The sequence below is a fragment of the Corylus avellana genome, chromosome 5 (genome assembly GCF_965113065.1).
Source record: "Corylus avellana chromosome 5, dhCorAvel1.hap1.2, whole genome shotgun sequence".
In the NCBI taxonomy this organism is placed as follows: Eukaryota; Viridiplantae; Streptophyta; class Magnoliopsida; order Fagales; family Betulaceae; genus Corylus; species Corylus avellana.
Genome location: NC_142494.1, coordinates 31,839,215 through 31,864,320, shown reverse-complemented (window position 1 = coordinate 31,864,320; position 25,106 = coordinate 31,839,215). Strand labels below are relative to the sequence as shown.

At 32.3% G+C, this 25,106-nt stretch overlaps 1 protein-coding gene across 10 annotated transcripts; it reads left to right on the top strand.

The window, feature by feature from the left end:
- Positions 1-9,151: 9,151 nt before the first annotated feature.
- Positions 9,152-24,410, top strand: LOC132183147 (AUGMIN subunit 7-like). Of its 10 annotated transcripts, none has more exons than XM_088517051.1 (15): positions 9,152-9,447; positions 10,565-10,642; positions 11,951-12,064; positions 12,318-12,411; positions 13,530-13,573; positions 13,816-13,884; positions 19,489-19,688; positions 20,085-20,153; positions 20,268-20,373; positions 20,868-20,993; positions 21,363-21,424; positions 21,546-21,748; positions 23,514-23,585; positions 23,766-23,886; positions 24,224-24,410. In XM_088517051.1, exons 3-7 carry the CDS (start codon positions 11,982-11,984, stop codon positions 19,514-19,516), a joined length of 318 nt encoding a protein of 105 aa, XP_088373177.1. In that variant the 5' UTR covers positions 9,152-9,447; positions 10,565-10,642; positions 11,951-11,981; the 3' UTR covers positions 19,517-19,688; positions 20,085-20,153; positions 20,268-20,373; positions 20,868-20,993; positions 21,363-21,424; positions 21,546-21,748; positions 23,514-23,585; positions 23,766-23,886; positions 24,224-24,410. The 10 variants fall into 10 exon arrangements, 9 of the variants coding, with proteins under 9 accessions (XP_088373177.1, XP_088373176.1, XP_088373178.1 ...); XM_088517050.1 differs by having other exon boundaries at positions 23,505-23,585; XR_015912223.1 differs by having other exon boundaries at positions 9,164-9,447; positions 19,489-19,684; positions 23,505-23,585.
- Positions 24,411-25,106: the final 696 nt, after the last annotated feature.

The following is a 25,106-nucleotide window of genomic DNA, read 5'->3' as shown; positions in this document are numbered from 1 at the left end:
AAGAGATTTGAACTAATGACCTTCGTTTTATAATGCATGGCTTCCAACCGATTGAGCTATCCATTGAGACTCTTTTTCCTCTTTATTGATCTTACTAGGTATTTTTCTCTTGTATACTATATATGTTCTTGGATTGCATCCCTTATACTTTTAATTAATTCACTTTTATCCTTTGCCTTTTGGGCTCTTTACGTCTAACAAGAGTTATATTTAATATTGCATTTTAATTTTAGATTAACAAGCAATAAAAATGATATTTAAAGAAAGTAGAAAGTTAAATAAATAATTTGGTGAAGTTTATATTGAAAAATTATCAACTAAAAAAAATGTATATTTTGAATAGCTAAAATAACCACAATTGTTAGAGATGCTCTAACAATAAGAAATTTTCATAGTTATTAAACTGATTTTAATATGGTTTATCTTGAAGATTTTGTAATAATTTCATTTTAGGCCAAACTAATTTGGTAGGTGTGTTTTAGTTTATAAGTAATTGATGTAATATAAAATACAGTTAAATACCTTTAAGCCCCATGTGATTTAACAACTTTATTTTTTACCTTTTCGGTTTTGTTTTCTATTACAGATAGTACCTCAACAATAGTTAAAGACGAAGATGATACCTCCATCTAACTTCTGTCCAAAATTTGACGAAAAGTCATGTCACCGCCTTTAAAATTGCGACACGTGTCCATATATGTAATTAAAAATTAAAAAAATTTAAAAAGAAAATTAAAATGATTAAAAAAACCATAAAAATTAAAAAATAATAATTTTAAAAATAATTAAAAAAGAACGAAAGTAAGGGGTGGCATTTTTTTTTTTACCTTGCCATTTGATTTTCGCCCGAACCAACATGAATGAAATAAATATCGGACTTTCTGCGCTAGGCAAAATAAAAAAAAAAATTAAAAAAAAAGACTTGCTAATTTTCAACCGTTCTGATTCACGAAAATACGAGAGTTCTTCTAAGGTTTTAACGGGTTTTCATTTGGGGTTTCAATGGGTGTTATTTGGGGTTTCAACAAGGTTTCATTTGAGATTTCAATGGGGTTTTTGAGGTTTTAGCGGTGCTTTTTGGGGTTTCAACGTTGATATTTGGATCACAAAAATTCAAAAATGCAAATGTACATTTATGCTTACGGTAGCATGCGTTATTTTCTAAGGGAGGACATTGACCTTATAGTCTCGAAAGGGGGGAGATGGTGTAGCTATTAAACCATCTCTAGAAGCCCAATCCCCGTAAAGAAAAACTGTATATAGGGTTAAAAAAATATGGGGGTATTACAAGAGGTTTAAAAATATATTCTCGGTAAAGAGAGTTTCTGGGTTAACTCGTAAAGGGTTCTTTTCTATAAGAGCATTCGAGGTTAGAGTTCCAAACCAGAAAAAAAAAAATTCGATTGTCAGATTTTTAGCCGAACCGACCTATATGAAATAAATATCGCACTTTGTAAGCTAGACAAACAAATAATAATAATAATAATAATAATAATTCTAACTTTCGTTTGTTCTGGGTCAGAAAAATGCGAAAGTTTATTCATGGTTATGGTAGCGTGCGTTCCTTTCACAGGGAAGAAAACGAGAAAAAACTTGAACGACTGATTTTCGGTAAAACAAACCTAAATAAGATAAATATTAGACTTTCTAAGCAAGACACAAAAAGAAATTCGAATTTTTAGTCGTTCTGCGTCACGAAAATGCAAAAGTGAATTCATGCTTACGATAACATGCGTTATTTTCGAATGGAGGAAAACATGAAAATATGAAATAAATATCGCACTTTGTAAGCTAGACAAACAAAAAATAATAATAATAATAATTCTAACTTTCGTTCGTTGTGGGTCAGAAAAATGCGAAAGTTTATTCATGGTTATGGTAGCGTGCGTTCCTTTCACAGGGAAGAAAACGAGAAAAAACATGAAAGACTGATTTTCGGTCAAACAAACCTGAATAAGATAAATATCAAACTTTCTAAGCAAGACACAAAAAAAAATTCGAATTTTTAGTCATTCTGCGTCACGAAAATGCGAAAGTGAATTCATGCTTACGATAACATGCGTTCTTTTCTAATGGAGGAAAACATGAAAAGATTTGAATGTCTGATTTTCGCCCGAACCAACACAAATCAAACTATTATGTATTATTATGTTTAATCACTTTAATATGTATTGTTATGTTTAATCAAATAAATTAAGAAAACAATGGCATTGCATTATTAATCAAGAATAATTAAAAAACAGTTCAAAAAAACTTGATAAGTTGTATGCGTTTAGTCGTTTAATAAAAACTAATAAAAAAAACCGGTTTTTCTAATAGACATAAAGATTATTAATGACAAAATAAAAAATAAAAATAAAAAACAGTTTTTTTTAAAAAAAATTTAATAATTATTTTCTTTTTTCAAAAATAATATCATGGTGATTTTTTATTTATTTATAATAGCTACTTTTTTTGTGTTATTTATAAAATAATATCTAAATAACAAAAAAAAAAAAAAAAAAAAGAATAATATATTTATATATGGTGACGTGCCAGCAGGTGACACGTCACCAATTGGTGACGTGCACCTGCTCGCACCTCACCAACCTGCTTTGGGAAGCCGCAAAGAGGCTGGCGCCTTCCCACGCACGGCACTTCTCTGTCTCTTCTTCTCTTTTTTCTTCCTTCTCTCTTTTTCTTCTCTGTTTCTTGCTTCTCTTTTTCTTTCTCACGCTCTCACCTTCCGCCTGTCGCACGTTCTCTCTCCCTTGGCAGTCAGCATCTCTCCAGCTGCAATATCTCGTCCGGTATATATATATATAAACAGTACAATCTAATAAAACTCTTATATTTTGCCCATCAAAATTCTAGATAGCGAATGGGCACTAGCCCAAGTTGATAGCAAATGACATTTTACCACATAAAATTTTAATGACAAAATGTGAAAGTTTTATTAGATCGTAGCATATCTCATATATATATATATATATATATATATATATATATTTGCTTTTTGGTTATCTTAATACACGTACACTGAAGATGCCTGCATATGCATCTTATACGTTTAAACCAAAAAAAACGTATAAACCAAAAAAACCAAAAAAAAAAACGTATAAAACCAAAGAAAACGTATAAAACCTGAAAAAACGTAAAAAACCAAAAAAAAAAGTAACAAACAAAAGAAAACGTACAAAACCAAAATAAAAAAATCAAATGAAATGAAATTTGAAATGAATTTTTAAAAAATTTGTAAGATATTTTTACAAAATCCAATTTTTCATTTTAAAAATATTAATGTATTATTATATCTAAATAAAAATTTGTTTAGGAATTACAATAAATAGAATTTATTAATTTCTAAGTGAAATATTAAAAAGATAGTAAGATATTTCTTAAAATATGTTGTTTTAATTTTAATAATATCAATATTCGTAAAACTTTGTTTTTCTTGGTTCTAATATTTATTTATTTTGATTACGGTTTTAATTTCCATTGTTGTAAAAAACCAAAAAAAAAACAGAACTGAACAAAACAAAATAAATTTAAAAATAAAACAGCATATAATCTCTAGAGTACCTACCCTACTCTTTTCAACTCATAACACTTTTCGGATACACACCCGGAAACATGGTGTCCATGTTCCAACTCCTTCAGAAAAACTCTTCCTGCAATCCGAAACCAATTTCTAACGGCATCTCGGAGTCTTAGCGCCCACGGCGGAGTCAAAGCACAAGGGCAGTGGCGCCAAAAGCTGTTCTACTCCCACCGGGGCACTTCCAAAGAATTTTATGTACCCAAAAAATAAATATTATGCATTGAAGAGTAACCCCAACCAAATAGTCTAAAAAAGTGGAAGTAGAAAAATCAAATTTAAAAATTTTAAAAAATAAATAAATAAATTATACCTTCTTTTCTTGGAATCTTGGACCAATCCTGCAAAACAATCTTAAACAAGCATTAGTAAGAAAGATTTCTTCAATTTTAATTTCTTAATTCAATTACTTTTTTCGTACTTCGTTCTACTTTTCTTTTCTTCTCTTTTTTACTTTACTTTCTTTTCTTCTCTTTTATTTTCTCATTTCTTTGACAGATTAAGAGAAAATAAGAAGAAAATATGAGAAAATTAAATAGAAAGAAAATTTAAGAAAATCAAAAAAAGAAAAGAATCAATAAAGATAAAATTAAAATTACAAAAAAGAGAGGACAACGTAACAAAGGAAAATTTTAAAAAACAATAAATAAATAAATAAAATAAAATAAAATAAACAAGAGGAAGAACAAAATTTAAAATAACGAAAAAAAAATAATTGAAGGAAATGAAAAAGGAAGAAAAAAACTTAGGACGGAAAAAATAAATAAACATCATTTTCTCGCCAAGAAAGGAAAACAAAAACATATGAAATAAAAGTAGAGAAAATTTGAAGAAGACAAACGTTTTTGTAGAACAAAAAATAAATGGGATAAATAAAACGAGTAATAAGATGAAAAAGGAGAAAAAAAAAAAAAGCAAAAAAAAAAAAAAGGAAGAAAAAGAAGATAAAGAACCAAAAAAACGCAACATATGCGCAGAGTAACAACCCTTTCCACATCAAATCGAGAGATATTTTATAAGGAAATAAAATAGTTATGAAGTCAGCTGATTGTTGAGAGTTGAGAGAAAGAAAGAGTAGCTTAGAAAGAAAATAAAACAAAACATATGTTTCTATGGTGCAAGTTAATGTAATTAGAAAGAAAAATCTTTCAGAAGATTTTTATTCATTATATATTTCTATGGTGCAAGTTACTTATCCCAAAACAAAAAACAAAAAAAAAAAATTATATGCATGTCACTTTTTGCTTGTGGTAGTGGAGTTTGGATTCAGTTGAAAAAAGAGAATTTGCTGGAAAAAAGGCTAAACTTGCTGCAGCAGAGCTGGCCAAATTATCAAGATGCGTTGGTGGTGAACTATTTAACTAGCAATTTCAAGTATCTGTTTTGGTTCTAATGAATACAAGGCCGCATTCAAAGTCTTGTTTTGTACATAACTGATGTATTTGGATGCATGGATTATACAATTTTTTAGCCACATATAAATTTCATATTTGATTATCACATAAGTAAAGTTGTTTCAAATACTCAACTATGTACCCAGCCAATGGTATGGCTACTCAAGACCTTAATATCAATTAGGTACATATTTTCTTCTTCTACTTGCGGGGTTTACTATATTGAATTGATAGATTACTGTCTCATGTGCTTCCTAACTTTGTAAGAAAATAATAGTGGTCCTTTTTTCCTGCTCTCATCTGGCGTCAATGCAATTCAGTCTCCAAAATAATCTTCTCAAATCTTCATAATCATGTTACCTATTTTGTTTTTTATTTTATTTATTTTTGCAAGTTAGAACTCCATTCTTATATCCATTGGGCAGGGGCCCTGAATATGCATCTTTTAACATTCTAGGAGTATTGTTTACATAAAAAAAAACATTCTAGGGGTATTGTTTACATTTTTATTGATACTGCATACAACTTACCTTCCAGGGATGCATGCTTCTCCCTCACTTTTAGGTTCCAGTAACAATGGAGAGTCTAACTTATGAATCTACTTTTAATATGCATCCTCAGTTGGGCAATTGGTCTGGTTCCCTAATCTTATTGAATAGCTAGTTGTTTTGCTTCATTCTTAAAGTTCTTGTAGAGTTCACTGTTTCATTTGCAAGGCTCTAGAGTTGTGTCTACTTACATTGCTCTTCTTTAATGATGCATCTTCCTAATTGTTTTAGAAGCTTTCTGCTTGCTTTGACCCATAGGATGTTTCTTACTAACTGTAGGAGTGGCCTGCTGCTTTTCGTGGACTTTGTGGTTGGCTGTTTACAAAATGAGTTGCAATTCAAATATTGCCTTTCAAGATTTTCTGAAACTCTTTTAAATGAAAATTTCACTCTAACTTAGGTCAGTCAAAAAATGCAAAACTTCATGAAGTTTTATGCTTATAGTAGCATGTGTTTTTCTCAAATTGATGGAAAAAATAGAGAAGTCACATGATTTGGTACAGCAATTACCTCCACCGCAAGGTTTAGGGACTAAACTTGCCTTTTAAAGAGCTCATTTACCACTATTGGAGGCTATAGATTTATAAAAAAACATATCATATGAAAAAAGTAAATAAACCTTTATATGGTAGGCAAAACCTTACAATGAATTTTTAACACAGGGCCTTAGATATTTAAAATAATAATATAAAATTGTTGGAGAAATGATGATTAGAGTTTATACCTATTTTGTGGAGTAGAATTTAAAATTCAGCTCTTATGGGAATTGAAAAGTCTGGACACTCTCAAGCTATTAAATAATGCTAAAAATAATAAGAAACTAAAAGGGAGGTAAGACTTTACTGGAATTTTTGGACTCAATTATATGTTGATTATTTGAAGGAGAGCGCAACCTTAAAATGTTGTGGTTGAACTGCTAGCCAAAGGAGAAACTTCAGCACATAAATGGTCAATTAGGTAGCAACCGCAACACTCCATTGGCCAAATGAAGTGCTGCAGCCATTACAAAATTGGCCAACAGTGGTGGCTAAAACGCTGCACAGCCATCGAGAGATCACTAAGATGAATGACACAAATGTGAACAGTTATATATAACAAATTAACCAACTACAATATGAAAAAAAAAAAAAAAAAAAAAAAACGGGGGTGGACAGCATGAGAGAAGAAGAAAACAGAAAAGAAAAGGAAATTAAATTAAGACTTCAATTTTCTTCAAGTGTAAAATATTCCTTAACAAACAATACAAAATAGATAGAAAACAAAAAATAAAAAAGGGTGCGAGAGTTAACAATTGCAATATATAGTGGGCAATATATTTCCTCAATCAGTCAATGAAGAAAATTTAAGGAAATAAAGAAAAATACCAAAAGAATATTAATCAACAAAAAAAAAAAAATACAGGAAATAGAGGACAACGTAACAATGGAAGATTAAAAAAAAAAATACAATAAATAAATAAATAACAAGATTTAAATAAGCGAAAAAAAAAAATTGAAAGATATAAAATAAATAAATAAATAAAACAAAACAAAACAAAAACTTAAGGAAAAAATCAATAAAACATCATTTCTCACAGAGAAAGGAAAAAAACATAATGAAATTAACTAATTTCTCCTCCTACCAAATACTTTGGTGTCTACGGATGTTGCCAACCACCATGGGATAGAGACAATGGCAACTGCACCTTCTCACGGCCATTGGGCAATTCCGAAGATTAATCCAACCAAAATGACTCTTAACTTTAAGAAGACTCTTAAGAAAATCCTAAAAAGCATGAATAAAATTATATATGTTAGTAATAAAAAAAATAAAATAAATAGTTGACAAAAATGTTAATACCTTGTTTTCCATTATGGGTCAAACCGAACAATAAATTCCTGCAAAACAATCTCACATGCATTAGTAATAAAGATTTGTAATTCATAAGCCTGCACATATTAACATAAACACCTACACACTATTGATTAGATATCATACATATTAATATTATTCCTTATGTAATGAAGAACCTAATTCAACAAAAGTTTTTTCTCTAATATTATCCCTTATGTAATTGAAGGAAATGAAAAAATAAATAAATAAATAATTTAGGAAATAAATAAATAAAACATCACTTTCTCACCGAAAAAAAAAGGAGAAAATTTAATTAAAAAAATTGAAGAACACAAACATTTTTGTAAAACAAAAAATAATCCAAAAAAAACCATAAAACCTAAAAAACTCCAAAAAAAAAAAACTCCAAAAAAACCATAAAACCTAAAAAGCGTAAAAAAAAAAACTCCAAAAAAACCATAAAACCTAAAAACGTAAAAAAACTCCAAAAAAACTATAAAATCTAAAAAACTCCAAAAAAACGTAAGAAACGAAAAAACGTAAAAAAAACTCCAAAAAAACTATAAAACCTAAAAAAACTCCAAAAAAACGTAAAAAACCAAAAAACGTAAAAAAAACTCCAAAAAAACTATAAAACCTAAAAAAACTCCAAAAAAACGTAAAAAACCAAAAAAAACGTATAAACCAAAAAAAAACGTATAAGAACCAAAAAAACGTAAAAAACCAAAAAAAAAAAAAAAAAAAGTAAAAAAAAGGTTAAAAAAAAAAAGAAAAAAAAAGAGTAAGAAACCAAAAACAAAAACGTAAAAAACCAAAAAAACGTATAAAAACTCCTGAAAAACCAAAAAAGGGAAATAACTATAAAAAAAAATGCGAAAGTATATCATGCTTTCTTTTCGGATGGTGGAAATCAAGAAAAAATCATAATGTCTGATTTTTGGCTGAAACAACTTTTATGACATAAAAATAGGACTTTTTGAGTAAGACAAAAGAAGAAATTCAAATTTTAAGATAGACAAAACAAGAAATTCGAAGTCATTTTGTGTAACGAAAATTCGAAAGTTCATCCACGCTTACAGTTGCATGCATTGTTTTTGAAGGGAGGAATACAAGAAAAAATCCAAATGTCTAATTTTCGGCTAAAACAACCTGAATGACAAAAATATTGAACTCTCTCTAATGGCCAAAACAAGAAATTCGAATTTTTAGTCATTATAGGTTACGAAAATGCAAAAGTTCATTAATTCTTACGGTAGCATGCCTTATTTTCTTAGGAAGGAAAACAAAAAAAAAAAAAAAACAAAAAAACATAATGTTTTATTTTCAACAAAAACAAAAAGAATGAAATAAATATCAGACTTGCTAAGATGGACAAAACAAGAAATTCAAATTTTAATTATTTTGGGGAACGACAGTTAAATAAATATCAGACTTGCTAAGATGGACAAAACAAGAAATTCAAATTTTAATTATTTTGGGGCACGACAGTTAAATAAATATCAGACTTGCTAAGATGGACAAAACAAGAAATTCAAATTTTAATTATTTTGGGTCACGACAGTTAATTCATGCTTACGGTAGCATGCATTCTTTTGGTATGAAGGAAAACAACAAAAAAAAAATCTGAGTATTTGATTTTCAGCCGAAACATCCTTAATGATATAAATATGGACTTTTTAAAATGGCCAAAATAAGAAATAGGAGAAATTAACTTTTGCCAACTGCATCGCGTGGCTTATTTTGGACTGTCTACTGCAGCAGACGGCTCAGATTGCCGCTATTGCTAGCTAGCAATTTTCTAAACATTGCCGGGGCTCTTAATCTCTATTCTCGACCCAACTGCGGCCTTTCCCGTTTCAAAACAGGTCGTCACCGGAAATAAATCCAGAGGTCGCGAAGATAGGAGCTTATTATTATTATTATTATTATTATTATTATTACTTGATTATGCTTTTGTGACGTGACAAAGCGAAAGAGAAAAAGAAACCAGAGGAGGAAATGCTTGAGGGACTTGTTCGGCAACTGCTGTTGGGATATCTCGGCCGATACGTAAAAGATATCCAGAAAGAACAGCTTAAAATAACCCTGTGGAACGGTAATGTTTTCTTTCTTCTTTTCTTGTTTCTTCATTTACGACTATATCGATCAACTTATACTACACTAGCGGTATATGGTTTTTGGTGTTCATGATGCATAGCAATGATTTTAAGCGGTTGGAAATCAGAATTTGGTTGCATGAAGCAAAATTAGGGTTTTTCAAGGAATGGACCAAAAAATCAGGGATTGTTCAATGTGTTGGATTCTTGGATTGTGTTTTATTTTTTATTTTTTTATTTGATTTTATGATTTTTGTGTTTTGAGAGGAATTGGAGGAAAATTTGGTGTGGGCTTAACCCGAATTCAAACGCACACTAGATTGCTAGAATTCAACGTGAATAATATGCTAGTCACGACTTAGTTAAGTTCAATCAATTTTGAATAAAGAGGGGAAGGCCGGGCAAAGCAAAACATACTTTCAGTTTTTTGATAAGTAATCGCAGTTTCATTAAAAAGCGCAAAAGCAAAACTCAAGTACACAGGAAGCATACAAGTGAGAAGCCTAGCAAGTAGCGGAAAAGAGATTTAAACAAGCATGAAAATTAAAAAAACTACAATTTGAGGCAGCGGTCCAATGGTTTAGGTTTTAGGGTTTAGGTGCATTAAACCCTTTATCCTAGAATTTTTCGGGTTCACTTTACGAATCTTGGCATCCATTACAGCTTATATTGAGGTTTGAAGTCCTGGAGTTCATTAGGCAATTGGTTTCATTGTCCAAGCGGTTTCCTGCTGAGATTCTATTGGCAAAAGTGGGCAAGCAAATCAGGCACCCATTTTCAGACTAGCATTTTATTAATATGAAATATTTTTCTAGCAATTAAATTAGATTCATGACTTAATTAAAATAAGCTTGACTCAATTATTTTACAATTACCAAGTATCTGGAGGAGCTATGGAAAATGAAAACACCATTTGTATATTCCAGTTTAAATCTGTTCTTAGGATCATGCTGGTTTTTTTTTTTTTATATAATTTATTTATTTATTATTATTATTATTTTTTAATTAATTAATTAATTTATTTATTTTTTTATTGTAATATCTCGACTAGAAACATTGTTGTTATTGAGTTTTTATCCATTAATATTAAAAGTAAATTTTCCTGTTCTTGTGTAGAGGAAGTCTTTTTGGAGAATGTAGAGCTTATTCTTGAAGCCTTCGATTATCTCCAGTTGCCATTTGCGCTGAAACAAGGTATTGTGACCTCCTCCTCTTACTACCACTATGGCACTATTACAATTTAATGTTTAAAAAAGAAAACTTGTTTTGCACTGCACACATAAGCAGTATGTTGTGTGGATGGGGTCTTGTTATTTTTACTCTTCAATAAAGCTTCATATACATCAAAATAAACTAAACTGTTGTACAAAGTGTTTTGGTAATTTTGTGTTTTAGACAGCAGTGCTGGATCTTGCACTTTATTCTTTGACAGTTTTCTTGATAATGATATATTAGCACTTTGGAAGCTATTTCAATAATATTCACATTAATTATCAAATATATATATTAGCACTTTGGAAGCTATTTAAGAATCATGTTTATAACTTTGGGTGCCATACAATTTTTTTCCTTGATTATCTGTTGTTCCAATGCCTCTTGGTTCGAAGCATGCCAAGAAGGATTTTGGCATGTACATAGATTTGTACTTAGAAGAAGTGCACGTTTTTAAAAGTAAACACTGATCTACTAGGTATATAGCTTGATAATGTTGACAGGTTGATTTAGCAGTAATTTTGACTTAGCGTTAAGTTGGATGTAAAAATTATGAACAGAAGTTGAATGTACTTGGACTCTTGGGTGAATAAATCTACTAGCTTGAGAAGATTTTGGTGGTTTTAGATCAAAGTTAGAGGTAAGACAGAAAAATAAAAATAAAAAACAAACAAACAAACAAAGTTTGGGGAATAGCATGTACTTGACTGAGGAGATTTCAGTGGTTCAAGATTGGTGTTTGTGCTGCAAACTAAAGGGGGAAAAACTAAAAACAGAAGGGAAAACCACATATATGAAGGCAGACTTGGAGGAGCGAGATTGAGGTGGGAAATTTTTAGAGACATGACTTGGTTGTAAGTATAAAATCTACTTGAACTAACTAGAGACTTTTTCAGTGGCAGATAACATGTTCAGGATATTGGACTGAAATGCATTTGACATTTGAAAACATTAATTTAACCTCAAAACAGATTCTCTCTTCTTCATAATTTCAGTTAATTGTCATCTGCATATTTTTCTCCTCAATCTCAAATGAATGGGCTCGTTTGCTAATGCTTTTTATAATTGTTTTTTGCTTTTTAGCAAAAAAGCAAAAACATCAACAAATAACTCAACACTCAAACCTACTTTTATCTTTATGTCACACACAACCAACAAGCAAAAAACACCTTCTAAAAAGCATTAGCAAATGGGCCCAACTGATAATTTTTTATTATTTTCCTTAGTCAACCATCTTGGAATTTGTATTAAATCCTGAGAACTACATCTAACCATTGATTTCTTTGTTAGGTCGGCTTGGGCGGCTAAGCATTAAAATTCCATGGAAAAAGCTTGGTTGGGACCCCATCATTATTATTTTGAGAGGATATATTTGTTTGTGGATCCCAACGGGATGACTGTGAGGTATTTTCGAATGTCTTTTTGGGGTAAAAAAAAATGAAACTCTCTATTTGGTAATAAGAAAAAAAAAATTAGATGCATTGGGTCTGCAAGCAATTATGTTTCTCACAAGCTTTTAAGTTGCAAATTAATGTAATTAGAAAGAAAAATCTTTCAGAAGATTTTCATTCATTATATATTTCTATGGTGCAAGTTACTTATCCCAAAACTTTCCTATTCAAAAAATTATATGCATGTCACTTTTTGCTTGTGGTAGTGGAGTTTGGATTCAGTTGAAAAAAGAGAATTTGCTGGAAAAAAGGCTAAACTTGCTGCAGCAGAGCTGGCCAAATTATCAAGATGCGTTGGTGGTGAGCTATTTAACTAGCAATTTCAAGTATCTGTTTTGGTTCTAATGAATACAAGGCCGCATTCAAAGTCTTGTTTTGTACATAACTGATGTATTTGGATGCATGGATTATACAATTTTTTAGCCACATATAAATTTCATATTTGATTATCACATAAGTAAAGTTGTTTCAAATACTCAACTATGTACCCAGCCAATGGTGTGGCTACTCAAGACGTTAATATCAATTAGGTACATATTTTCTTCTTCTACTTGCGGGGTTTACTATATTGAATTGATAGATTACTGTCTCATGTGCTTCCTAACTTTGTAAGAAAATAATAGTGGTCCTTTTTTTCTGCTCTCATCTGGCGTCAATGCAATCCAGTCTCCAAAATAATCTTCTCAAATCTTCATAATCATGTTACCTATTTTGTTTTTTATTTTATTTATTTTTGCAAGTTAGAACTCCATTCTTATATCCATTGGGCAGTGGCCCTGAATATGCATCTTTTAACATTCTAGGAGTATTGTTTACATAAAAAAAACATTCTAGGGGTATTGTTTACATTTTTATTGATACTGCATACAACTTACCTTCCAGGGATACATGCTTCTCCCTCACTTTTAGGTTCCAGTAACAATGGAGAGTCTAACTTATGAATCTACTTTTAATATGCATCCTCAGTTGGGCAATTGGTCTGGTTCCCTAATCTTATGGAATAGCTAGTTGTTTTGCTTCATTCTTAAAGTTCTTGTAGAGTTCACTGTTTCATTTGCAAGGCTCTAGAGTTGTGTCTACTTATATTGCTCTTCTTTAATGATGCATCTTCCTAATTGTTTTAGAAGCTTTCTGCTTGCTTTGACCCATAGGATGTTTCTTAGTAACTGTAGGAGTGGCCTGCTGCTTTTCGTGGACTTTGCGGTTGGCTGTTTACAAAATGAGTTGCAATTCAAATATTGCCTTTCAAGATTTTCTGAAACTCTTTTAAATGAAAATTTCACTCTGACTTAGGTCAGGCTTACTGGTGCTCCGTGACATTTTAGGGGAAGACAAGATAATGTGAGCTGTTGTACTGAAATGGTTTCTCAATGTAGTTTGGACATTGGGTTCTTATACATTGACTCATTTTTCTGCAGATAACCAGGCTGGGCAATCATTTATTTCGTACATTACTGCAAAGGTGACATTACTTTGGTCTGATCTGCTATTGCTTTTGCTGCTTGGTCTGTCCTTTTGTCAGTTCATGTTTATGCCTGCAGAAACTGATGTTAAAATTTTTGGGCATATGAGTAGTTTGCTTATCATTTCATGTTTCCTCGAGTTCAATGTGATATCTACGCTTGTCCTTTAAAGATGCTATTGATACTTTGCTGGGAGTTATCAATATTCATCAAGCACTACTGATCTTCTTTTCCCCCCTAGATTCTTGAAAGTATCCAAGTCTCCATCAGAAATCTGCATGTCATATACTGTGACAGGTGGAGCGAATCAGTAAGTTTGTTTCTTTGACATATCCGTTGTTTAGTATTGAATGGTGTATCTAGAGCTTTATTAGTGGCTTTTTTTGGAACAATTTCAATGTTTTTTCTCAATCACTAAAATTGAAATTGCTAGTAGTGGCAGGACTAATTTCACAGTCCATATGTGTTTGTTTCTGTGTTCTGTTGGGAATTTGAACTTTTCTGAATTAAACATTAAAAGAGTTCAAATTCCCAATCGTTGAGAGGTTTGCATGAAGAAGGTTTAGAGAAAAGAGGAGGCTCGTTCTATATGTTACGTAGCCTACCTCAAACCTATTATTATATAAGCTTAAAGAAATATGACAAGGACTAAACTACCCTCAAACCCTAATACATCCTTCTAACACCAATTAAACATTAACATATATTTTCTTTGTCATGAGTAAATCTTAAATCTCAAGTCAATCCTACAATTCAATTCTATCATTCCAAAACCAAAAAAAAAACGTATAAAACTCCAAAAAAAACCATAAAACGTAAAAAACTCCAAAAAAAACCATAAAACGTAAAAAACTCCAAAAAAAACCATAAAACATAAAAACGTAAAAAACCAAAAAACGTAGAAAAACTCCAAAAAAACCATAAAACCTAAAAAAACTCCAAAAAAAACATAAAAAACCAAAAAAAACGTAAAAAAACTCCACAAAAAAACCCAAAAACGCAAAAAAGTCCAAAAAAACGTAAGAAACTCCGAAAGAAACCAAAAAACTCCAAAAAAACCACAAAACCTAAAAAACTCTAACAAAACAGAAAAACGCAAAAAACTCCACAAGAACCAAAAAACGAGCTTAGTATGGGATAACCTCCACAAACAACGCCAAAAGTGGCTAAGAAACCTTGTGTTGCGATCGAATACGATAGACAATGGCAGGCCATGGAGGCGGTAGACCTCTCTGAAATACAATTGGGAGACATTCACCGCATTGGCAGTCTTCTTGCGCGCAATGAAATGTACCATTTTTTAAAATCTATCAACAACGACAAAGATTAAATCATTACCTTTTTGGGTTTTAGGTAAGCCTAGCACGAAGTCCATGCTCACGTTGGTCCATGGCCCTTCCAGAATAGGAAGGGGCATATATAACCCGGTATTAGTAGCCGACCCCTTGAACACTTGACATATTCTGTAGCTCTTCACAAATTTGTCTACTTCTTTCCGCATATTCGGCCAATAGAACTTGTCCGCCACCAGTTGTAATGTTTTATCCCTTCCCATGTGACCTTCATTTTGGCGTTCATGGTTGATTTTCAACCTTAGACTACCTTCAGGAATGCATAATTGAGTACCTTTGAATAGGAACCCATTACACAAGTTGAAGTCTCTTCGCTCGCCCGATGACACCTCCTCAATAATCCAAAAAACGGGTCACTAGACAAAGAATCTTTTAATAATTCAAAACCTAGTACCTCTGTTTTCATGGTGACTAATAGTGATGATTTCTCGCTGAGGGCATCTGCCACTTTAGTCAACGCTCTGGACTTGTGCTTGATTGTGAAGTTGAATTTTTGGACAAAAGCGGCCTATTTAGCATGCCGAGATGACAGTTTATCTTGACTGCTGAGGTGTTTAAGTGTTTCATGGTCCAAGTACAAAATGAAGTTGTTGTAGGCGAGGTATGAGCTCCAATGTTTTAGTGCTTGTACTAATGCGTAGAACTCAATATCATAAGTGCTATAATTGAGTTAGGCGCACTTTAACTTCTCACTAAAATAGGCCACCGGTTTGCCTTTTTGGCTGAGTACCGCTCTAATGCCTATTTTTTATGCATCACAATGCAACTCAAAAGGTAGGTCGAAATCTGGAAGGACTAGTAAGGGAGCGGTGGTCAATTTGACCTTGATCAACTTGAAGGCGGTGGTGGCTGCTTCACTCCACGAGAATTTACCTACTTTCATACATTCCATAATTGGTGCTAATATGATACTAAAGTTGTAAATAAAGCGCTGATAAAAAGATACTAACCCAAACCAGACCCAAGTGTAAGATTATGCAACCAAACTCTTACATGTCTTATTGCCTGTTATTATATAGAGAAAGGGTTTCTAAAAAGTGAGAAGTTTAGTCAAGCCAAGAAGAACAGCAAAACCAGACACTGATATAACAGAAACATACCTTATTCCAAACATACCAAACATGAAATGCACATCAAAAGAGAGGGAAAAAAATTCCAAGCTACTCTTTCTTATAGCAAATAAAATTAATCAAGTATATCAAAGAAAATGAATTCCCCCCCACCTTCAAACACAAAAATTGACAAATCTTTCTCTCTCTAGCTCCCACTCTTAACTTTAGCTAGCTGGTTATACAGGGACAATGAAAAGACTAACCTGAAGCAGGGGTTTGTCGGATTGGACGCCAAGTGGCGAAAAAGAAAAGAGAAAAGCGTCATAGAGGCCATTCTCTGCACTCTCAACTGGGAGCTGCTGATCTCATTCTTATGTTTAAACAATAAGTAGACGACAAGTCCACACTGCTCCCTAAACAATCAGAAGACACTCTGTCGCATCCTTGGTGACTCCGACCATTTCCTATCCAATATCCCAGATATTCCCTTGTAACCTCGGCCTCGAAACCTTCGTTTTTTGCCTTGACAACGTGGGATTTAGGCAAATCTTATACAATTTTTATACTCGCACAAGCTAAACAAAGACAATCACAGATTGTTTATAAAAACGAAGATGAAAAGGCATATTTTGGATTATGTGTTGATAACTGGGGTCCTGGATCCAGGGATTTGCCGTGGCTACACAAGCAACGGTGGTTGGGTTTTCAGGGTAAAACATTTGGATTCATGCTGGACATACATAGCAAGCTACACGGCCTTGTTTCGTTGTTTTCTGTTTTTGTTTTTACTATTTTAATATATATAAGTGCGCGGGAGACAGCCTTCAAGGCTGGACTCTTACAACGGCCATGAAGTTATATCTACATATGGATACATTAACTTTACATTTCGGACATTCGCCCCGATTCCAGATTTTTTCAAATATAAATATATATAATTCATTTACGTATATATCATGTTTGCGCATGCATAATAGCTTAAGCTCGGGGGAAACCACATCATGTATTTGATTCTAATAAAAAGATATATGTGTTATGGTCTAAGTCTAAGGCTTGAAAAAAAAAATTAGATGAGATTTGGTCCCATCATATCTATATCTAAAAAATCTTTTTTTTTTTTAACATGAAGAAATAAAGAAACCAACGCAATTGCCAGAAAGCAAAGGCCCACTTAAGGCACCAAAATAGAGGGTAAGGTATTTAACACTCTCATTGAGTGAGTTAATGGTGGATCAAGCACTTGGGGATATTAAGTTATAATGACGCCGTTGTTCCGTATTTGCACTATTCTGTTTTCATAGCTGACCTATTAGACGTCCCATGAGAACTAAAGTAATTGACCTGCAGTCTTGAAAGCAAAGGCTTGGTTTATTTGTTTGGTTTATTTATTTATTTTTGTTCCCGTAACTGAATAGTCCTGACCTACAAGGTATATCTGATTACAACCAAGGCACTTCAACTATACTCTTTAATGCAAGGCTCTTATATCCTCTGCTTTCTCTTTGTTTTTTTTTTTTTTTTTTTTCTTGTTAGATCATTTCCCTTCACTTAATTATTTCCACATAAATGTTATATGGTTAAATTTTAACAACTACTAACAAGCATTAGGCACTATAATATATACTTGTGACATTTGTTGTAAGAGCTGTGGACTGTACACAACAATTAAGATGTATGGAGCGGCTATAAAATTGAAGCAAAATGCTAGTATTAAAATATATGATGCGACGCACATTAATTATTCATTTGGTTACTATTTATGGTACTGTGCAAACAGCCGATATGCTATTTAAAAGTTTTTTTTTTTTTGTTGCAATTAAAACGGAATGGTGGATAGAAATATTTTTAGGTGGATTAGAATAATGTTTAAGGAGGTCATCCTCTTTTAAATTCTTCACATTTATATAAACTGAATGGAATGGTGAATAAGTAATTTCCAAGGAATTGTCACATAAAACATAGTTCTGTATAGTGTGCAAAGCAGGAAAGGGTTGATATTATGAATTAGGATTGCGAGGCTTGTACTTTGAATACTTAGTCGGAAACTCACTACAATGCCAAACATATTAATTAGTTTTCTGTCTGTCCCCCGTCTCATATTCTTGTTTACAATTTTTATTATTATTATTATTTTAATATTAGATTTTGAGTATAATTTTAATCCCGATATCTGCATGATCGATTCTGTTTTTGATTGGCTAATAATTGTGATACGATAAGTAGTTTTGTTGAACTAATAATGCTTGAAAAAGTGGTGAGGTGAATGGAGAGAGGTTTGTCATCTAAAAAGGCCCAAAAAATCGAAGCCCAGTGAATGGGATTTTTTGGGCTTCGGTTTTTTTGGACTTCTTTTATGGGATGGCTTTTTTAGTGGTTTTTTATTTTTATTTTTTTGTGCTTTTTCTTTTTCAATAGGTTTTTCATGTTTGTATAAATTGCACAGAGCACCCTTTTCTTCGCTTCTATCCCATCAAAACTTTTTCTTTTCATTTACACAATCTTTCTTTTTCATTTTTTTATTGATTTGAGGGTGTTTAGTGTTTCTTGTGTGTGTGTGTGTTTTTTGTTTTTTAAGGGTGTTCGGGCTTTTCTGGGCTTTTTTTTTTTTTTTTTTTTTTCTCTACTCTGCAATTTTTTGGGCTTTATTGGTGTCTTTTTGGATTTTTTTTTTCGGCCTTTGATTGTTTGGGCTTTTTTGACTATTTTTTCATTGGGCTTGGATTTCTTGGGCGTTTTTTGGGTTACTTTTTTTTATTTTCCGGGGTTTGGGTTTGAATGGGATTTTCTGGGCTTCGGTTTATGGGACTTGTTTTTTGGGATGAGCTTTTATAGTGGGTTTTTTTTTTTTTTTTTTTTTTTGCCTTTTTCTTTTTCGATAGGCTATCCAATCACATATGCATTATTTAATCCTAATTATCTGATTATCATATGTTTTTGTTATCAAATATACTAAATTAACATAAGAGTAGATATCACAAACAAAGTAAATCAGTTCAATTGATTTTGATAGAATCAAATGATTAAAACAATTTAAATAGAAGGTTCCATCAGCTTATATCCTGTGAATTATATTTTAACATAGAAATGATAAAATGTCATTTATACTCTCAAAACTTTTATAAAATTCTAAATTTATCATTAATTACAAATTTAAATTATTTTAAAAAATTTAGGTGTGAGGAAAAAAAAGAAAAAGATCGATTGAACATCTGATCAATCATAGTGTATGTCTGAAAATTTACATTTATATATATATATATATATATATTTTAAAAAACTTAATAGGCAAATTAAATATTTATAAAAAATTTTTTAAAAAAAAGTATTAGCGTCGAGTAATATTGGTTGACGCTGATATTTAAACTACGCCGTTTTGGTCCAAATCATAAGGCGGGATCGGTTGGCGCTATGGGTGAAATTTTCGGATCAAAATTCCCCCCCACCCTTTTTTTTTTTTGGGGGCCTGTCTAACACATTCCTCTCATCTTATCCCCTTCTGCACAATACCAGGAGAGTGAGGGAGAGTGCAGAGAGCTAGAGAGAGAGAGAGAGAGAGAGAGACTGACAACATGAGTGAAAGTGAGAAACAAATGAGACAGAGAGAGAGAAGCGATTCAAAGTGGGTCGTCCGACCGAAGGGCCTGGTGTCAGCATGTATAGCGGAACAACGCCAGCACCGTCAATTTCCAAGCCCATAAACGTGTGGGTAGGTAAGCTTCTAGTGATTTCCCTACAGTTGTTTTGAATTTTATAGAATTGTTCTTGTTAGTATTTTGGTTTATTTGGGGGTTTGTGGAAGGAGATGGAGTTTAGTGTTTTTGAGTTGTTTTTGTAATTTTCTCCCTCCATCTTCCTTTCTTTTCATGAAACCAGAACCCCCTTTTGTTGGTCTGTACCGAGAGAGAGAAGAGTTATGTTGAAATTTTTGGGATGAGTGTTCCGTTGGGGAGGGGATATTGTGCCTTTTTGTTGTAGGGTGATTCTTTGAATAAGGATGAATTTTTTGGTAGTGTGTTTAGGGTTGGTGGAATGGTGTTTTGTGAGAAGGGGTGAAAAATTGAGTTGATTTAAGGAGGAATTGCTGGGTGTTTTGATTTTGATATCAGATATACCCCCGATGCAATATACATGAAGCAGTACAGAAGAATGTGGCATTCAAATATCTAACAGAGAAGGTATTTCTACTTCTTTTGTTTTTAACCGAGTACATTTATGCAGCTTTTTGATTATTTGAATAGGAAAAAAGAAAAAAGAAATTAAATTGGATATGCAAAATTATGTTTTGCCAGAGGTTTGTCAAGCTGGATTGAGATTTTTTCCTGCGCATTTAGTTGAGTCAATGTTGAGCTTGAATTCCGAAAGTGATCAAGGCAACATTGGGTCCACTCTGTACAGGTTTGAGATTTTTTCCTGTGCATTCTGTTGTTAATTTATTTGGTTTATTTGTGGCACACCCTTTTCCTATTAACAATTTGTCTTGGACACTTACAGAACAGCCAATTGTTGATTTAAAAAACGTTGAGATCCTAAAAGTGTTTTTATTTGCTTAATTAGAAGCGTGTCCTCAAGTCATTAGTTCTGGCATCACTTGTTGGTCTTGTTGCTTGGTTTTTCAATGGAGTAGAACTTGTGCATTTTTTTGAATATCTGTAATTAACTTAGCTCTGCAATTTGTTTTTTGCTACATAAGTTAACTGTTATTATATCCTTGCTTGCTTAGAAAGCATAGGTAAAATAGGGAAAGAAAATATTAAAAAACTCAAATTACTTTCTGTTAATACGGTTCCTCAAAATAGTGGAAGCAACTCAAACTTTTTTTAGCTGCTTAGTATTTTCCATACAATCTTTGAGCTCATATAAGTCTAGCCATTTGTGTCTATTTCCTGCAGCATCGATGAGCTGGTGATGAAGGATATACAACTTTTAGATTCTATTGCAGAAAAACAAGCTCAAATATTCTCCAAGGAGTGCAAGTTGTTCCCTGCAGATGTTAAATTTCAATCATTATATCCACTGTAAGGATATTCTTTTCCCATTTTTGTTTCAAATTTTTCATGAGTGAACTTTAAGTAACTTTTAAAATTGTGCTCCTTTTTGTGCTTTTAGTAACTTTTAAAATTGAGTGAGCTAGCTGTAACAGGGTGCAACTCATCATGAGACTGATATAAGATGACATGCCTTCCATGCTTTCCATTTAGTCTCTAGTGCTCAGTCATTCTTCTTGATTTCGGTGACATGTTCAATATCATGTTTTCAATGTCAATCTGCAATTATGATCCTCGTTTTTATTCATGCTGTTGCACTGATGGATATTTTTTGTGGTTTGTTTTGATCTTCTCCATGTTATCATTGTTGTCTAGTTTGATTTTTCTTGACAACTGCAGTCTGCAGGGCAAGGTGAGCTGCTTGATGATCAATGATATTGATGCTGGCCTTGGTAGATTAGGTGAGCTACTGTTTGATTTGACTGTGGTCTTTGTATCTCCTAACTCCAAGTTTTTCTTTACTTGTCTTAGAATTTCATAACTATTTCACCATGCTGAAAGTATATTTATGTTCTTATCTAGCAAGGAACTCAAATGACTGTCAACAATAAAATTGTTGTTGGAACTCTGATGAATCTGTCAGATAATCCTACAAGAGTGAGTATTGGACAAGATTGGCGAGAATCATATGTCACAAATAGAATTCCTATCATTGTTACTAGAAATGATCTTTCAACTATTTACGCTCCCTTGATTCGTGATGGAAGAATGGAAAAGTTCTACTGGTATTGAGACAATTTTAAATTATGTCATTTCATTTACTTGTTTGCCTTTAAAAGAATTAGATGATTTAGCTATGTCTAGGACAATATCTGTTCACAAATAGCTTTGAGAAATTTCTAGCAAATAAGCTCTTTGAGGTTTGTGTGATGTAAATCTAATGTGGTATGATGCAGAGGAAAATATGCTCATTGTGGAAGTAACAGAGCTATGTCCAAAATCCCACCCTTTTTATGAAATATTGCTTGTGAAACATGCAGCCTAATCATGAAGATATCGTCAATATTGTTCATCAAATGTACGAGAAAGATGGCATTTGTAGGGATGATGTTATAAGAATAGGGATAATGTGTATTGTTTCTTTTCATTAGGGTCATTTATATATCTTTTGAAGTTTGTAAAAGATTCCAGTCTGATGAGGCCCGGATATTATGTTAGGATTGATACCTGTAGGAAACTTGTAATTCTTGGAATCCGTGGCACTCAGACTGTCTGTGACCTTATCACTGACATTGTTTCTTCGAGTGATGAAGAAGTGACATCCAAAGGTTATTCCACCCAATTTGGGATTGCTGAAGCTGCTCGTTGGTTTCTTAGTCAAGAGATAGGAACCATTAGAAACTGCTCGGAGAAATATAAGGTGGCCAACCGTAAACTTTATCTGTTTCCAGATAATATATCAACAGGGATATAGGTTAAGGCTTGTGGGTCCTTCTCTTGGAGGTGCTACAGCTTCTTTACTAGCAATAATGCTCCGTAGAAAGTCATTTGAGGAGCTTGGATTTAGCTCTGACATTGTTTCTGCCATCACATATGTGACTTCACCTTGTGTCTCCAGAGAACTTGCTGAAAGTTGCTCTGATTATGTACAGAAGGTACTGACTTGCTAAAATCCTGTATGCTCATGCATTAAGATGGCCCTTTTGGGAATAAGGGCATTTGTGAAGGAATTATTTCACATTTGGAACTCAATTGTTAAATGCATGTCTATTTTTTTTAGGCTCTAAATTCTCAAGGAAATGCAAACTTTTCAGTTTCAATTATTTACGTGTTATGTATAATTTGAAGAAGTGTATGATTTTTTTTTTTTTTTCAATAGTTATGTGCGCATAATATATGTTTGTATTTATACTTTTAATTTAATGTAAATCATATTTTACTCAAATAGGGTGTGAAAATACTTATATGATGAAAGAGTTTAATGGTAAGTTTGGCCTATAACTACAAATCTAAATTATGTCTTAAGGGAAATGGTCTTTTTTGTTTTTGTTATGAGCTAAGGGAAATGATTAGAATTGTTGTAGACTCCTGTTTTTTGCATCACAATATTCTGAATATGCTACTGTGAAGGTCCATTTTACATGTTTCTTTTTTGAGATTCTCTGGGGATGTTGGGATCAGGCAAGTTGGAAGTGCATCTAGATTTGGTGATTGTATTACTTTTAATACTTTGTTTGGGCTATTTCAATCCCTTAATTAAACTTGAGTATTACTTTGGATAAATATTATGAGTTTGAACTTCTACTATGTTGTTTTGGATATTATTTATGGGTTTAACTTGTGTGTTATTTTGGATATTATTTATGACTTGAACTTGAGTATTGAGTTGGATATTAATTATGAGTTTGAACTTGAGTATTTAGTTGTGATGTTGAGTGGTGATGTGATGTTGTGTTGCATTGAATCCGCATGTTGATTTCTGACAATAGCACTCGTGTGTTGAGTTGTGACAGTTTATATTTTATCATTGTTTTGTGCAAGAAACTACAGGTTTTGTGCAATAAGCTTATCACTCAGAGAGTCCTCAAACTCCAACTTATCACTCATATTCTTCTCTTTAAAGTAAGACAACCAATCCTAACATGCCCAAAGGGCCAAAGCCCAAGCACTCATAGCATTAAATACTGCATGCATTCTTGGCCTTCTCATGCTTCTCTTTTTCCTTGCATGGCTCATTGGGAATCACTTCTAAAAACATTCAATGTAGGATTAATTATTGCTATTATCCTTGTTGAACTTTAGGAACTTCCTAAATTTCTTGGCCAATAAGGTTTCTGCCTCTTCATGAGAAGAATCCTCATCGGAGGACTCAACAATCTCCTCACCCAGATTGTAACTTGAATTCACTATATCGTTTAAAAAGGTAACTGGCAGACCTTTTTGTTCATTTGACCATCTGTTGTATTTGACTTTTATTTGCTTTAAATTTTATTAACGATTCTGTTGAAAAGTCATGAAAGTGGACTTTCAAAAATAAGGCCTTCTGCAATTGTGTTGGTTGATTTTTACGATGGGTGCTCTGATATTGGGTGTAATTTTTTGGGTATTTCGGTTCTTGACAGGATGGGTGTGATTTATTTGGGTGTGTTGGTTTGAGGAGTTGCTGATAGTTGTTTTTGATTTGATGTTTTTCTCAAAATTGTTATTATTGCTGCTTTTAGTATTGCCATCCTAACTCTTAGTTTTGTGGTGTATATTAGGTACAAGGATTTCTAGTCTCAAAACTGGAACCGCTGGTAGCAAAGGTGGGTGATTTTGATAGCCGTCAAAAATAAGATTTTTTATTTTATTTTCCTGATGTAATGAAAAATGGGACGCTATAGATATTGTGGATAACATATTATGTACTGAAATTGCTTGTATCTAAACCCTTTTCATATTTATTTTCTCATATCATTATGTCGCCGCTAGTGATATATCAATAGTGGCGACACTAGGGTTACTTAGAAGGGGTCAATAGTGACCAAAAAAAAATTATTAGCGTCAGAGAGGTCATTAGCGGCGACCCTAAAAGTCGCCGCTATTTAGCATTACCGTTGGATTACTAGCGACCACCAAATAGCAGCCACTATTTGGTCATTAGCGTCGACTTTGGATCGCCACTAATGACCTTGTTTCATATAGTGAGTCTCACCAATCTCAAATTTGTGATTGACAATCAGATTTTTAGAACCTTTACAACATTTTCTATGGCAACCAAGCGGAATTTTTGGAATCATAACCTGACCTCAATTAGCTTTTTAGGTAAATTTAGCTATTTAGTACACTTTTCTTGCTCCAATAGATGCTGTAGAATAGAAGGTTTTCCTACTACTGTTACAGTAGACTTTTATATATTATAAGTTACTGTAGCAACTTGTAAGTAATATTTTATTACATTTTCTATTTCGTTATATTTTTTTAGTCTTTTTTCTCTCGCTATCAATTTTTTATGAGGAAAACAAGGAAATGATAAAAAACTAATAAAATAACATTTAATTAGAGTAGATAGTTAAAATAAATGTTCTTGTTGTGCTCTTATAGTTTATCGAGTAACATGTGTGAAAATTTTGAATTGTAATATATAAAAGAATACAGACGACA

Excerpts from the sequence above, each read along its gene's own strand:
- LOC132183147 (XM_088517049.1), top strand. The coding sequence starts at position 11,982 with ATGGAAAAAGCTTGGTTGGGACCCCATCATTATTATTTTGAGAGGATA. Across the intron at positions 12,065-12,317 it reads CCCAACGGGATGACTGTGAG|TGGAGTTTGGATTCAGTTGA; the intron begins GTATTTTCGAAT and ends TGCTTGTGGTAG. Across the intron at positions 13,574-13,815 it reads TTTCGTACATTACTGCAAAG|ATTCTTGAAAGTATCCAAGT; the intron begins GTGACATTACTT and ends TTTCCCCCCTAG.